The 14,036-nt window shown below is 47.7% G+C and overlaps 1 protein-coding gene and 2 non-coding genes across 3 annotated transcripts; all 3 read left to right on the top strand.

Moving 5' to 3' along the window:
* The first annotated feature begins 629 nt into the window (after window positions 1–629).
* RPSA (ribosomal protein SA) lies at window positions 630–6,605 on the top strand. The gene is made up of 7 exons (XM_047099668.1): window positions 630–686; window positions 1,500–1,665; window positions 2,718–2,836; window positions 4,618–4,863; window positions 5,626–5,754; window positions 5,861–6,026; window positions 6,315–6,605. The coding sequence occupies exons 2-7, from the start codon at window positions 1,533–1,535 to the stop codon at window positions 6,407–6,409; spliced, it is 888 nt and encodes a 295-aa protein (XP_046955624.1). The 5' UTR covers window positions 630–686; window positions 1,500–1,532; the 3' UTR covers window positions 6,410–6,605.
* On the top strand, window positions 2,500–2,650 carry LOC124527412 (small nucleolar RNA SNORA62/SNORA6 family). The gene has a single exon (XR_006965863.1). It is a non-coding gene; the product is annotated as a small nucleolar RNA SNORA62/SNORA6 family (small nucleolar RNA).
* LOC124527411 (small nucleolar RNA SNORA62/SNORA6 family) lies at window positions 4,926–5,074 on the top strand. The gene has a single exon (XR_006965862.1). It is a non-coding gene; the product is annotated as a small nucleolar RNA SNORA62/SNORA6 family (small nucleolar RNA).
* Window positions 6,606–14,036: the final 7,431 nt, after the last annotated feature.

Consider the following 14,036-nt stretch of genomic DNA (forward strand, 5'->3'; position numbering starts at 1 on the left):
AGATGGAAACCCAATACATAAGTTAATAACTTGGCCGTCTCTTTACCATCATCTTTTAATGTTCAGGGCTTTAATTTTTTTTTTTATTGAAGTTTAGTTAATACTGGCTTCAATTTTTTAAAATAATCTCCCTCACCCTGCAGGTCTTTAGTGGCTGCATAGTACTATATGAACGGAATGAATTTTTAATTACTCATCTATCGATATTGATTCCTTTTCCTCTAGAAAAAGAAACCTGCCATCTGTAGTGTTTTCCTTTTAAGTTTTTCAGGAAAATTTCCTGTAAGCGAACTTTCAGAATCTGAATTACGTACTGATAAACTGCTCTCCAAGAAATGAAAATAACTTCTCCGGCTTTTGTTGAACGAATACTTTGTCACGCTGTGCTCAACATGGCTCCCTACGTAAAGACACTTCAACTTACGACAGGGACCAGAAAGCCGACTCGGGTTCCAGCGGCAGGTCCCTGATGAATTACAGCGGAGGTGGCCGCGCGCCGCGGAACTCGTTCGCGGCGCCGCAAAGCGCTAACGTCGCAAAAGGCCCCGCTGGATTAGGCGGCCCATTCACCCTTCCGCTTAGCTTTCGCTGTCATTGGCTGGCGGCGGAGTATATAAGGACGTCACTTCCGGCCGCCGGCCTTTTTCCGCGCTACCCAGGGAGGGATCCATACGGCGTTGTTTTGCGTGAGTCCCCTGTGGGGTTCCCGGCGTCCCCCAGATAGTTCCAAAGGCTATTAAAATAGCCTTCCGCTGGAGTGAGGGGTGCGAGGACTGGGGATGGAAGCCAGCAGGCAAAGCGGGTCTGTCTCTGGCTCTGCGCCCAGCCGCCCGCACGTGGCCGAACTCGGGCCCGCGGGTTCCCACAGTGTCCCCGGAGCGCGCGGAGGTCGTGCTGGAGCCAGGGCACCGGGTGAGGGTGCGGGCCGGGCTGCGGCTGGGCGGCCGTGGCGCAGCAAACAGGATCAGCGTACCGCGCTGCAGTTGCTTCGGACCCCGGCGTTCGGCCGGCCGTGAGCTCAGGCCCCGGTCCCGGTTTACGACAGCTATTTGGGCTGGTTGATGTATCCCGTTCGCGTTAAGATACCTGGCAAGGTTTTGTAGAAAATCAGTTGTGACCGTAGAGAGAAATAATTGTGAAGCGCCCTGCCTTCAATCCGCTTGAAAATAAACTTGTTCGCATCTGGTTATTTTTGCTCATCGGTAACTCGACTCCCGGTTGCCCCCTGGAATGTTAAGTGGCAAATCACCGTTTTCATTTTGCTTAATTGTTTGGGTGTTTTTCCCATCTCCACGCACTCAAGATGTGCCGCAATTGTGTAATGTGTGGGATTGGTCTGTTCTGTTGGGTCTTTTTCCATTACACTACTGTAAAAGGTGTGGTCCTTGGGCTGTGTTCAAATAGGTTGCTTGGCTCGCCAGGGTAGTTAGAATGCACCTGGTCCCATAACCCACTGAAATGAATTGAAAATAGCTGGATGGTTAACCGTTGTTTTCCAGGTTCCCGTCGTAACTTAAAGGGAAACTTTCACAATGTCCGGAGCCCTTGATGTCCTGCAAATGAAGGAGGAGGATGTCCTCAAATTTCTTGCCGCAGGAACCCACTTAGGTGGCACCAACCTTGACTTCCAGATGGAACAGTACATCTACAAAAGGAAAAGTGATGGTCAGTTGTTGCTTTGATTTGGGAGGGAGGGCGTTCCAACTAAGTAATAAATGAAACCAGATGTCTACATCGGAAGTAAGCTTTGAGACTTAAGTGAACGTAGGGCACCTGGTCAACTCAGCTGATACAGCATGCATCTCTTAATCTTAAAAAAAATTTTTTTTTAATTTTTTTTTTTTTTTACAAAACAAGAAACAAAAGTGTACTGGTGGTTTTTGGAAGGACCGCTTTCTGGGCTCCAGTGCAAGAGTATGTCAGTTGATAGGTTCTGGGACTTAGGTTGGGCCATGAAGGAGCTGTGAGATGTATAAATGATGAGGAAGCTCATTAGTTTATCTTCCATAGTGTCTTGTATTTCACAGGTACTGAAAGCAGGTTCATTTGAATTTTATTTTTTTTAAGATCTTTGTTTTTGAGTAATCTGTACTTAATGTGGGGCTCAAACTCCTGACCCCAGGATCGCATGTTCTAACTGAGCCGGTCAGGCGTTCCCTTCGTTCAACTGAATTCTGAGAGTAAAGTTGAGCAAGAGCTAAGACCTTAATGAGGAGGCTTGGAAGGTACTAGAAAAGGGAAGGTAGGTTGTGAAGACTTTGGAAGGTACGTTGGGCAAGGCAGTGCTTCAAGCTCAGATGGAGTCACTGAAGAACTTAAGCCTGGGGGTTGTGTGCTGTGAAGCAGTTTGGGGTGAAATCTGGCATTGAGACAGGTTGTAAGGAAAGTGGGGCTGGAGACCAGGAGGTGGGTGAGAACTTACCGGAATCTGGATGGGGCCTTGGTGGAGGCTTAGGGCAGGAAAGGACCAAGAAGATGCACTTTGTCTACCGAACTAAGGCTGCACACTATTAAAGCTCAGGGTGGAGGCCAGCCTTGGCCGATGAACTTCTGAGTGTCGGAAGTGTGCTAGATAAATTGCAGGATTTTCGCTAACACCAGTAGAGCCTGCCTCTGTGACTGGAGATTGATAGTACTCGCTGCCACATTCAGCCTTTTAGAACAAAGTCCACTTGAAAATTAAGTCTGGTACTACAGAGCTCTCTGCCATCACCTAGGTATCTACATCATCAATCTGAAGAGAACCTGGGAGAAGCTTCTGCTGGCAGCTCGGGCCATCGTTGCCATTGAAAACCCAGCTGATGTCAGTGTCATATCATCCCGGAATACTGGCCAGGTTTGGAAACAATATGCTTGGTTTTTAGAAATCTTGAATTGCCTGGATTCAGTGTTTTCAGTTTACACGCTACTCGGCATCTGGTAGAGTGTTGAGCTTTGTTTTTCCTGTGTGTTTTCTTGTGCCGCTAGGTCCTGACATAATCCTGTAAAAATGGCTTATCATATGTTTCTGTAGTCAAACTTTTCTCTTGAAAATGATGAAACACTGGGTCCAAGCTTTGGTGCCAACTGCAGAATTTTTCAGAAAGGTTTTCTAATAGGGTGCCAGTCCTCATCCAAGTCTCCAAGCAAGAGTAGAAATCTTTGCTAACGTAAATAACTTAGTTTTGTTTTTTTTTTTTATGTTTTTTTGTTTTATTTTTGAGACACAGAGAGACAGAGCATGAACGGGGGAGGGACAGAGAGAGAGGGAGACACAGAATCGGAAGCAGGCTCCAGGCTCTGAGCCATCAGCCCAGAGCCCGACGCGGGGCTCGAACTCACGGACCGCGAGATCGTGACCTGAGCTGAAGTCAGACGCTTAACCGACTGAGCCACCCAGGCGCCCCAATAACTTAGTTTTTTTAATAGCCAATGGGTAAAACTTGTATTGCCCCATTTCTGTTTTGACAATTCTTTGTTTTTCTGTGGAGAAAACCAGTGGATTCCTTAAAAACTGATTTATGGTTGAGCCTTGAACAGCACGGTGGATTAGGGGCACCAACCCCCAACGTGGTCAAAAATCTGTTTTAACTTCTGGCTCCCCCAAAACTCAGCTGTTAATAGCCTTCAATACCTTTGGAAGCCTTACCAATAACCTAAGTAGTCAATTAGCACGTTTTGTATGCTGTATGTATTACATACTGTATTTTAAAGAATAAGCCAGAAGGGAAAATACTGTAGAGTGCTGTTAAAAAAAATATCCACATATAAGTGGACCTGAAGAGTTTAAAACATGTGTTCGAGTCCACTACAGGAGGTTTAGCAAGGATTTCATTGACCCCGATTCTAATTTGAAAAAGATGTTTGACTTGGATTTTGACAGATGTTTAAATCGTGTAGTAAGACAGGTTCATTTGTATTGTTTAGGTTGACCATAAAATTGATTGCCACGAACCGAAGATGTGTTTTGCGCAGGGGGTTATTCTCCAGAGGCTGACTTGTATCAGGACCCCTAGTTTGGTGCATGGTAGAAGACTTAAGTATTGCTGTAGAATGGACCCAGTGACCACTCTCATGGCTTTCCTTAGCAAAAATTTACTGAGCATCTGTATTGGCCAGGCAGTGTTGCAGGGAGCTTGGGACATAGCAGAAAAGACGTAACTCTGACTTTTTTAGGGATGCAGGAAATAAGTTTTACGGGGTAAAAAGGAAGGGTATGTTGCTGTGGTGTATAGGGTAGCTGCAATGGAATTCGACCAGAGCAGAGAAGTGCTTATTGGTGTGTCGGGCACTGTTGTGTGCTGTGTTGACTCGTCATCGCGGCCCTGTGAACAATGTGGAAGCACACGAGTGACCTGCCCGGTTCTTGAAACCAGCCGGTGGGAGTGGGGAGAGCATTCCAGACAGGATCAGAGGGTGGGGCGTGCTTACTGTTTCTGGGCCCCAGTTCTGCAAGTAGTTGTCGGGGAACGCGGAGGACAAAGAATTACTGGGTGTCTGAAGTGCTTTGATGTTTTCACTGTTGGAAGGGAGCCGCTTCGGCGGTTACAGACCCGGGTGTCGGCACACGGACGCTTGGGGGAGTTCCTGCGATGCCATTTCTCGAGCGCTGGTAACTCTCGATGTTCGTTCTTCAAGCGAGCTGTGCTGAAGTTTGCTGCTGCGACCGGAGCCACTCCTATTGCTGGCCGCTTCACTCCCGGAACCTTCACCAACCAGATCCAGGCAGCCTTCCGGGAGCCCAGACTTCTGGTGGTCACCGATCCCAGGGCTGACCACCAGCCTCTCACCGAGGCGTCTTACGTTAACCTGCCTACCATCGCTCTGTGTAACACAGACTCTCCTCTGCGCTACGTGGACATCGCCATCCCTTGCAACAACAAGGTAATAACGCTGTGACGTTCACCAGAGCTCACGAGAGCGCTACGGAAACAGCTGGGCATTCCTCTGCACATTGTTAGAGCTTGGAGTTGAGGCTCTGGCCGATGAACTCACAAGTGTAGGTAGTGTGCTACACGAGGGGCAAGTCTTTCGCTAACACCACAAGGGTCTCTGGCCCAGTGAGTGGAGTTTGATAGTAATTCTTGCTACAAGTATGATTCGAGTGTGTCAGAACTTTAAGGAGAAATCATTTAAGTGGCGTGTGTGTTCGTCTGCTCTTCTCCGTATTTCTTAACTGCTTGGGCCTCTCGGGCATTACTAGGCCTTTCTGTTTTCAGAGCAACTGGATGAACTGCTATGAAATCCTAAAAAGGTGGGTTGCCTGTGATTCAAATCGGCCCGGTTTCCTGGGTCTCAAAACCCTGGTTCCGTGTAAGAATCCCCCAAAGAGATGTTTTAATAGCAGTATCAGTGCTATTGCACTCACAGTGCAACAGCAGTGAGTGTCCAGGCACTCACAGGTATTTCATTTCATGGGTGGAGTCTTGATAGTTGTGTTTTAATCCCCCTGGTTCCAGTGGCCATCAAGATTGAGACGAATTTCCGGAGTGCTCTGTTAGAAGTACACTCTCTGCAAACCAAGAGACGGGTCTCCTGTCTCTTGGTACCGAGGACCTGGATGATGGGACAGATGGGTGGATTGGGGAAGGACGTGCCGTTGGGGATTGACCAAGCGTCACTTGTTAACACCTGGCGCTCCCGCAGGGAGCTCACTCGGTGGGTCTGATGTGGTGGATGCTGGCCCGGGAAGTTCTGCGCATGCGTGGCACCATCTCCCGTGAACACCCCTGGGAGGTCATGCCTGACCTCTACTTCTATAGGGATCCTGAAGAGGTAAGTTTGCTCCCCAAAGGCTTGTGGACACGTAAGTCCATCAGACCTCTTGGTTTGTGCTCAAGAAGTAAAATTTACTGGTCCCTGTACGCTTTGTCTTCACCAGATCGAAAAGGAAGAGCAGGCTGCTGCCGAAAAGGCTGTGACCAAGGAGGAATTTCAGGGTGAATGGACTGCTCCAGCTCCTGAGTTCACTGCTACGCAGCCTGAGGTCGCAGACTGGTCCGAAGGCGTGCAGGTGCCCTCCGTGCCTATCCAGCAGTTCCCCACCGGTACGGGTCCTGACGCTTCAGGCTGGCGGCTTGCATCTTGGGGCGTTTTTAGTCTAGCTTGAAGGATCTCCCTGGCTGTGTAGCGTCTAGCTGAGGTTTGCATCCCAGTGTGCTAGAGCTGAGCTGCTGACTTGACAGATGGGAGTTGGGTGTTTTCGAAGTGGTTTGGCCTCGGGTGTTTGTCCTTTGAAATGTGTATCTGGTGGGATTCAGGGCACGGTGCTGGGTGGGGGTAGGGTGACGAGAACACTGAAGGGGCCTGACTGTTCTTTGGTGTTTCCTTAACAGAGGACTGGAGCGCTCAGCCCGCCACGGAAGACTGGTCTGCAGCCCCCACTGCTCAGGCCACCGAATGGGTGGGAACCACCACCGAGTGGTCTTGAGCTGCTCTTCTGCGGAGAAACAAAATGGAAATAAGGTTGACGGAAAATAAACCGTTTCTATAAGTTGGGTCCATGTCTGTCTGTTTTGCATCCCAAATCAAGATGCCTGGGATTACTTCAGGTCTTGATGTTCCTTTTACTTCTAAAGCCTACTCTTTTTTTCCATTTTTTTAAATAAAATTTTGTTTTTTGATCATTTATTGTCAAGTTAGCTAACATACAGTGTCTACAGGGTAGTCTTGGCTTTAGGAGTAGATTCCTGTGATTCACTACTGAACATACAGCACCCAGTACTCATCCCATGAAGTGCTCTCCTCAGTTCCTGTCTCCCCCCCCCAACCCCCCACTTCCATCAACCCTTGGTTCTCTGTATTTAAGAGTCTCTTAGGGCTTGCCTCCCTCTCTGTAACTTAGTTTTCCTTCCCTTCCCCTGTGGTCTTCTGTTAAGTACCTGTCTTTGACTTAACTTCACTTAGCATAATACCCTCCAGTTCTGTTCATGTTCCAAATGGCAAGATGTCATGCTTTTTCATCGCCAAGTAGTCCGTTGTATGTGTACACATCTTAAAGTCCACGTTAGTTAGAAGACAGTGCTGCTTTCTTAGGAGTTTCCCTGCGCTTCCCTTTTGCGTAGGGAACAGCTGTTGTGAAAGTAGATTTAAATAATTGTGAATAGGTGGTAACCCTGGAAATATTTTTCCCTAGGTCCGACCCAATATTCTTGTATTACCATCTGCATTGGTACATTGTGCCGAGTCAGTTCTGAAGGAAATTGATTCTCAGTCACCACCCTGCTGTTAATGCCAGTTACGCAGCCAAACCTTGGATAACATCTGGCATTTGAAAAACCTGCCTAGGGCCCAGGTGGGATGCCTTCTACTCTGGAGCCACTAGAGGGCCCCAGCCTGTCACCAGGTCAGCTTGCCTACAGGTTCTAGGAGGGTTGTATGGGTGTATGGAAAGGGCATTAGATGATGTTCTCCATATTTGCCATTTACTACACATTTTCAATTGTTTAAAATGTCTAGCAGCTTTCCTGATTTCACAATAACATTTGACCCATTAAAACAAGGGGAATGCCTGGGTGGCTCAGTCAGTTAAGCGTCAGGCTCTTGGTTTTGGCCCTTGTCATGATCTCAGCTTTGTGGGTTTGAGCCCCACATTGGGCTCTGCACCAGCAGTGCTGAGCGGAGCCTTCTTGGGATCATCTCCCTCCACCCTCCCCCACTCACGTGCCCACTCTAACTTAAAAAAAAAAATGAGAATGGAGAAATAGGGTGGGCCCAGGTTTTGAGGAGCCTGAATTTACATCGGTTCACTCCCCTCTTGGAAGAGCTGTGTGTGTTCACGTTCCCTTATTCCCAGGGCTCCTTCCCGGGTGGAGGGGCAATGAAGGGATCCCGTAGCCCAAGCATCAGTAGCTTCGTGGGGATTCTGCGCTGACTGTTCAGAGCAAGGACGCCTCTGCCGTTGGCCTGCAGAGCTCTGATGTGCTTAGACCTTGAGCCCGTGGCACTTTCAAGTGCTGCCAAATGGTCGACCCCACCAATTCCTGGATTCAGGATGGCTGGAGTGAGGGACAGGTGCGGGAGGAGGACGGGGAAGACCTTAGGTTCAGAGGAGGCGTGAATGGTGCTAAGAGCTCATTTATCAGATTCTGCGGTGGAGGAGGTGGAGGAGGCTGTTCCCGAAAGGACTAGGAAAACACTAGGTTTCCTGGCAATTTAGTCTGTTCCAGAAAATAGTCCTGACATCACATGCTGACTGGTAATTGCTGGCCCAGCTCCCATCCCTACCCTCAAGCCGTGTGTACTAGGGGCCCGTGCCTTCCAACCTGGGCACCTGTCTGCATTGCTTTTGCTCCTTGCCCTGGCCCTTGCCTCCTGGCTTCCCACAGCAGTTCCACAAACAGCCTTTTCCCCCTAGAATCTAAGTTCTTCAACTTGAACCCCAGACCGAAAAGACCAGAGACGGGATTCCCTTGGCCCAGTTGGTTGATGCCCGATGTGATGCAGCCAGATCCCAGATGGAATTTCTCACAGATCCTACTTGGGTTCAGCTTGCCCGGGGCCTCACACCCTCCTCGCTGCCTCCAGGAGAATTAGGTTCTGTTCCTCATGTCAACTGAGATTCTGCCCCAACCCAGGACCCAAGGTGGCCCAGACCTAAGTCACTCCACTCCGGGCCAATACGGCTGCAGGCCAGTGCCTCTGAGCCAGCCCGATGTGGAAAAGCATCTTAAACTAATTCAAACACCCGGTTTTCGGCTCAGTGGTGCCTACCCGATGGTCAGTGCCCGAGCACTGCTGAATCTAAGTGACTAATCTCCCCCTCCAAGTGTTCACCCTGCCACCTGCCACTGGGGCTTTCCCCCATGGGCGTTGGCAGCCTTGAGTCTTCAGGGACCAGTACTGGATCAAGGAGGAAGACCCCTCCCTCCCCGGTACTGCACTTGAGTTGGCCGAGTGGGCCTCCTCTAGTCACACAGGCACGGTCTTCCCAGACAGATCTCTTGTCCCGCCTGACCCTGGAAGCTGCTGTGAATAATACACGGCTTTTTTCTTTATTGTGGAAACAATGCTTAACCTGCGGCGATTAAGCCTCCGGCTTCAACGTCGAGGGTTTTGTCTTCTAAACTCATAGAAACAATTCCATACAGAGGTCTGTAGAGTTTCCCCTCTCCTCCCCCCGCTTTCCTAAATACCTTGGGGACTTCTCCTTCCGTAGGACACGTGTCTCGCATCCCAGTGCAAGGGCAAATCGGCATCCCCACTGGATTCAGCCGAATACCGAATCTGACACTTGGGAGACAGCACTAAGCACTCCCTGAACAGAGCAAGTGGTTAAGAATAAATGGTAGGGATTTACTGAGCGTTTAAGAAGGAGCTGGAGAGGCAAACTCCATTTGGCAAGCCTGAGGCTCCCACCAAGGCTTGAGGTGCCCACTCTCTGGCGCCTTGTCCGGTGGCACGTGGCTCAGCACAGGCAGCTGCGTCGCCTGCTTTGAACTTCACTAGGGTGTTAGTCGTTCCCCTCCGTCAGAGCCGCGGGCTCACGTGGCGTTTCAGGAACGGGCTGTACTCCCTGAGGTTGGCTTGGGTTGTGGTCTTCTGAGGAGTGGGCGGGTGAGACTGGGTCTGGTCTGGGTCATGGCCGAGCACGAAGGACACCCTCATATATCCCAGTGACCCGTGAAGGGACCCTGGCCATTGCATTACTCTTGACCTCATGTGCCGCTAGGTAGGATAGCAGAAGCGGGCTTTGGAATCAAACACGCCTGAGACGATGAAAGCCCTGCTCAGCCCCTTCCTCCTGTGTGGCTCTGGGCAAGAGACAATGTCATCAAGTGGCCCAAGTGACTCCGGCATGGGGATATTCATAGGGATGTGATTCGGGGATTGCTGTGCACAGCAATTACCCTGGGTCCGGGCACGTAGTAAACATTCTACGTGTCACATTGTCTTTTGTTAGTACAGAATTTAAAAATAATTTTTAATTGTCAAATGCACCATATATGCAGATGATGACAAAAGACATATTTGTATATCCTTGAATAAGAATCAAACGAAGGCCTCTGCAATCCTTATGGAGGTTTTGAAACAGAAAGGTGCCAGGACCTGAGAAGGTTGCCATGGGAACGTCCTGTTCCTTGTCCCGAGAAGTCACAGGGCTCCTCTCCTGCAATCCCTTGGTTCACTTGATTGTTTTAGCTAAGTGGGCCCTTTCAAGGATTGTTTCTAGTCTCCCTGTTTTTGAGCTTCCTGTAGATGGAAACATAGCATATCTTGTGTGATTTGCTTCTTGTCCTCAGTGTTATTTCTGTGCCTTTCATCCCCGTTGCCATGTTCCTACAGAGTCGTCCATGACATCAATATCCTGAATGACCATTTGGGTTATTTCCATGTTCTGGCCATTGTCAACACAGCTCCTTTGAACATTTTTTGATCCCGGTGCACCAAAATTTCCCCACAGTGGCCTTCAACTCCAGCTTCACCAGATAACGTCAGATGGTTTCACAACCGTATACAAAATCCTATAAAAACACAGCCACGAACCTCAGTAACTTCTATTGAAGACACCGTCCTTTCCTCAGTGGTCAGAACCCCTGCCTCTCAAAGTCCAGGGCCCATCCATGCAGGATCCCATGGCCTCCCTCTTCTACCCTCTGCTCTGTGAGTCAGTCCCTGGGCCAGTGCCCCACTGTCCTCCCTTTTTATTGGAATTTCATAATCTATTATGGCAACAGGTATGGCAATCCTCCTGCCTTCTTTTCTTCAAGAGGGTCTTGGCTATTACTGATCGGTTCCTTGTTATATACGTTTTTTAAAACAATTAGTACAGTTCTACTATAAACCCAGTTGGGATCGCATTGATTCTATAATTTAGGGCAGTGCCGACTGATTTACAGCATTGAGTTTTTTGATCCATGAACAACCTTTATCTCTTGCCAGTTTCTCATTTTATGTCCTTCCCTCAATGGAATTTTATAAGTTTTCCTGGAGAGGTTTTGCACATCTTCTGATAAATTTATTCCTAGGTACTCAAGATGTTTTAAGCCGTACCCCTTACGAAACTACTCTTAGGGATCTCGTAACAACTTTATCCATATTCTAAATAATGTAGATATCCGATGGTAAATGTCACCGTTGCCATGGGGCTTCTGACCCTGCCTGAGCAGTCCAGACCTTTTGTGCAAGGCAAGGATGGCATTACTAAATTCCATCCATGAAAAACCTGCGCCAAACCTCCAAGCCACACATTGTACTCCTTGAGTAGAGCAGAGCCTGTCATACTTCTGGTGCTAAGTGCAGCAGGCTTCACTTAGGAATAACCCAAGAATTAATCAGTTTTATCTCTGCCAAGAATCTCAAGTAAAATCAGAATTCAACATTCAACAAATATTTATTAAGGACTTACTCTAGACCAGACATTATGCTAAGCACTGGGGATAGAGTAGTGAATGAAATCAAAGCTTGGGACCTTGTGGCATATATTTTGATCGGGGAGGCGAGTCATTAGTTAACAAGGAAACCATTTTCTATGGGGACAGAAGTGATGGGAACACGGAGAAGGTTTGCCTAAAACAAGAATCCTAGGCATTAGGCTATAGAAAAGAGAAACAAATGGAGAGAATCGTGGGGGAGAATAAAAAAAGAACACGAAGAAACCCCTCTGGAAGGAGTCTCCACGCAGCTTCACCAAGTGGAGCTGAGAGAGGTTTACTCTCATGGGGGGCTGGGGGCCTTTACCAGAGGCCATCGAGTCTCTTGGAGCCCTTGCTATGTGAAAGGTGTAGATCTCCTGTCTGCCCCCTGGAAAATTCACCTACATTTTTTCTCCCTTCTCCTTTAGATATGTCTGGAAATGAGTTGGGGACCAAGAAAAAATCTCCAACTGCATAGACATGTACCCCAGTTCCGTCCCCCGCCGTACCCTTAATGAAAGACAATGGCCCAAGGAGCACTTTCCCCTCTCCATGGTGGCTGGCTCAGCTCACACTGGCACAAGGCACACCCCACATTGCCAAGAAGTGCCCATGATCATGTCCCCACCAAAAGGCCCTCCACCACCTACTCAGCCATTGACCTCTGTTTTCCCTTCTACCCAATGCCCTATCCTAACCCAAAGGTATCTTCAATTTATGCTTTGCAAGAGAAAGGCACAGCCTTGAGCCTGGGAAAGTAGTTCTCCAGACCATCATGGCCATACATAGGACCGTGCCCGGGGCCTCACAGGCTTGTAAGCCTGAAGGAATGAAGGGCTGGTTTGACATTTATTTCAAAATCCCTGATAGAGGACTTTTTGTTTTTGTATTAGTGTATATCATTTCATATGGATATGATTCTGTTAAGTAATTGGTTTTCAAAACAATGTCTATGGCTACTCTGCATTTGCAACTTAGAAATGAAGAAATATGATCACAGTTTAAAAGAAACAGAGCAGATTTAACAATAAGACACTGTTGGAGAAAAGTCTGGTGAACTAGAAAAACATAGGAAGAAATTACAAGGAGAACAGAGGGACAGAAAATCAGAAAGAGAAGATACACAGAAGGTAAAATGAAAACGTCAAACATCTAGTTGGGAATTGCAGCAGGAGAGGAGAGAGAGAATGAGGAAAGTCGGTGTCAAAAAGAAAAGGCTGAGAACTTTCTGAAATTCTCATGCATCCACAAATTCAGGAATCCCACTGTGTACCAAGTAGGATCAATTTTTAAAAACATATCCTTTACGTTGTTGAGGAATCAAGGAAACACCAAAAATGAAAGTGTTCTTGAAAGCAGCCAAGGAGACAAGAATACCTGAGTGTTCCCATCAATGGTGACAGGAGACGGTCGAATGAGAAAAATGAATGGTCCACCCAGCTCTGTTATCCAAGAACTGGGATAATCTAAAGACTTTTCCAGAAAACAAAAAAGTTAATAAGGGGGGCAAAAGTGATGCCAGAAGGAGGCTGTGGCCAAGAGTGCTCGTGGTCCACCAATGTCCATCCTTCCTTCTTCCATAGTAACAGGTCCCCTGATTTTTGTAGCTGGGCGTAGACTGGGAAACTGGTACCTCAGATTACCTGGTGGTAGAATGTTTGGTCAGGTTTTATTACCTGCATTATTTTGGAGGGTGGACTACAATTTGATCAATTATGTAGCATTAGGGAAATGGTAGGAAAGATCCAGAATGATGGCCTATGTTGACCATTTTTTGACTGCTTTGAGCAAAGTCATGCGAGAGACAGGAACTCCAGCTAATTCTAGCCAGCCACTAAAGCAGAAATGGAAGGATCCAGAGTTTTGCTAATATAGGCACATTCTACCTCAGGTCTCCATATACTCGGCCAGATATTTCTGTATAACCAAGTCAAACAGTTACGAGCTATGCATCTGAAGGGGCAGACTTTAAAGGAGATAACATTCTCACTCTTTGGAAAGATGGCATGAAGGAAGGCGAGAGTAAAGTAGGATCCACGTGTTCTTTTCCATTACAAACCTACCATCAACAAGAAAGAAATCTGGTAAAATCAGATTGTGGTAACAGGGCTTGGAACAGGAGCTCTCACACTCCCTGGTGGGCGTATAAATTGGTACAGTTTGGCATTATTTAGTAACATCCTTAGAGATGCATTCCTTGGTGGTAAACATTATTGAAATGAAGAAAGCATCCAATTTCTGGGGTAAAAACCAAAAAGAGGAAAAAAAAGCATTCAATAAAATATATACAAAGAGCAGGGGGGTGCATTTCGAAGATCAAGCGTTTCAATGTCTTTGTTAATAAGAGAGGTTAAAATGTCAACTTTAGAAGAATGTCGGGGCACCTGGGTGGCTCAGTCTGTCAAGCGTCTGACTTCAGCTCAAGTCAGGATCTCACAGCTGGTGAGTTCGAGCCCCACATTGGGCTCTGTGCTGACAGCTCAGAGCCTGAAGCCTGCTTCGGATTCTGTGTCTCCTTATCTCTTTCTCTGCACACCCCCCTCATACTCTGTCTCTCTCTCTCTCAATAAGAAACACTAAAAACAATTTAGAATAGAAGAATGTCTCTCATCCCCACTCATTATATAATGCAACCTTGCCACTATCTCATGGGTGGAATCCGTGTCCTCCTTCAACCTGGGTGGCACTTTGCGACTCCCTCCA

Source organism: Lynx rufus, unplaced genomic scaffold (genome assembly GCF_022079265.1).
Source record: "Lynx rufus isolate CCGP_SWC_20201006 ecotype Redwood Valley unplaced genomic scaffold, mLynRuf1.p SCAF_5, whole genome shotgun sequence".
NCBI classification, from domain to species: Eukaryota; Metazoa; Chordata; class Mammalia; order Carnivora; family Felidae; genus Lynx; species Lynx rufus.